Below are 389 nucleotides of genomic sequence, written 5' to 3'. Positions count from 1 at the left end.
GTAGCTAAGCTGTCGTCATCTATGTTGTTTGTGGAATCCTCCAAAACATCATCCTTCTGAAGGGGAATGTTGCTACCGTCGTTAGCCATGTTTAATGAGACAAAGTGGTCGTCAAAGTTGGGCGCCTTTACCTCACGACTGGGGTCAGTGACGGTATTGAGGATTTTTTCTAGATCAAGGTCGCTGTCCGAGCCCATGAATTCGTCAGTATTTGGATCGTCCGAGACATCATCCTTCCGAAGTGGATTGTCGAGAATGTCGCCTGTCATGCTCCCAGCTACATTGTCATCGTCTGTCATGGCCGTCTTTGTGGCTAAGATATCGCCGTCATCGTTCGTTGTAGACTCACCTGGAACATTTTCCATCTGGAATGGATTGTTAGCCAAATT

At 47.0% G+C, this 389-nt stretch overlaps 1 protein-coding gene across 1 annotated transcript; it reads right to left on the bottom strand.

Moving 5' to 3' along the window:
• Positions 1-48: 48 nt before the first annotated feature.
• PHALS_02164 (uncharacterized protein) lies at positions 49-365 on the bottom strand (the record flags this gene model as incomplete). Its single annotated transcript, XM_024716686.1, has 2 exons — positions 49-72; positions 132-365. The coding sequence occupies 2 exons, from the start codon at positions 363-365 to the stop codon at positions 49-51; spliced, it is 258 nt and encodes an 85-aa protein (XP_024582260.1).
• Between the last annotated feature and the right edge of the window lie 24 nt (positions 366-389).

The sequence above is a fragment of the Plasmopara halstedii genome (assembly GCF_900000015.1).
Source record: "Plasmopara halstedii genome assembly, contig: Scaffold_1798, whole genome shotgun sequence".
Classification (NCBI taxonomy): Eukaryota; Oomycota; class Peronosporomycetes; order Peronosporales; family Peronosporaceae; genus Plasmopara; species Plasmopara halstedii.
Note: the sequence above shows the minus strand (reverse complement) of the source record. Positions and strands in the feature narration are given on the sequence as shown.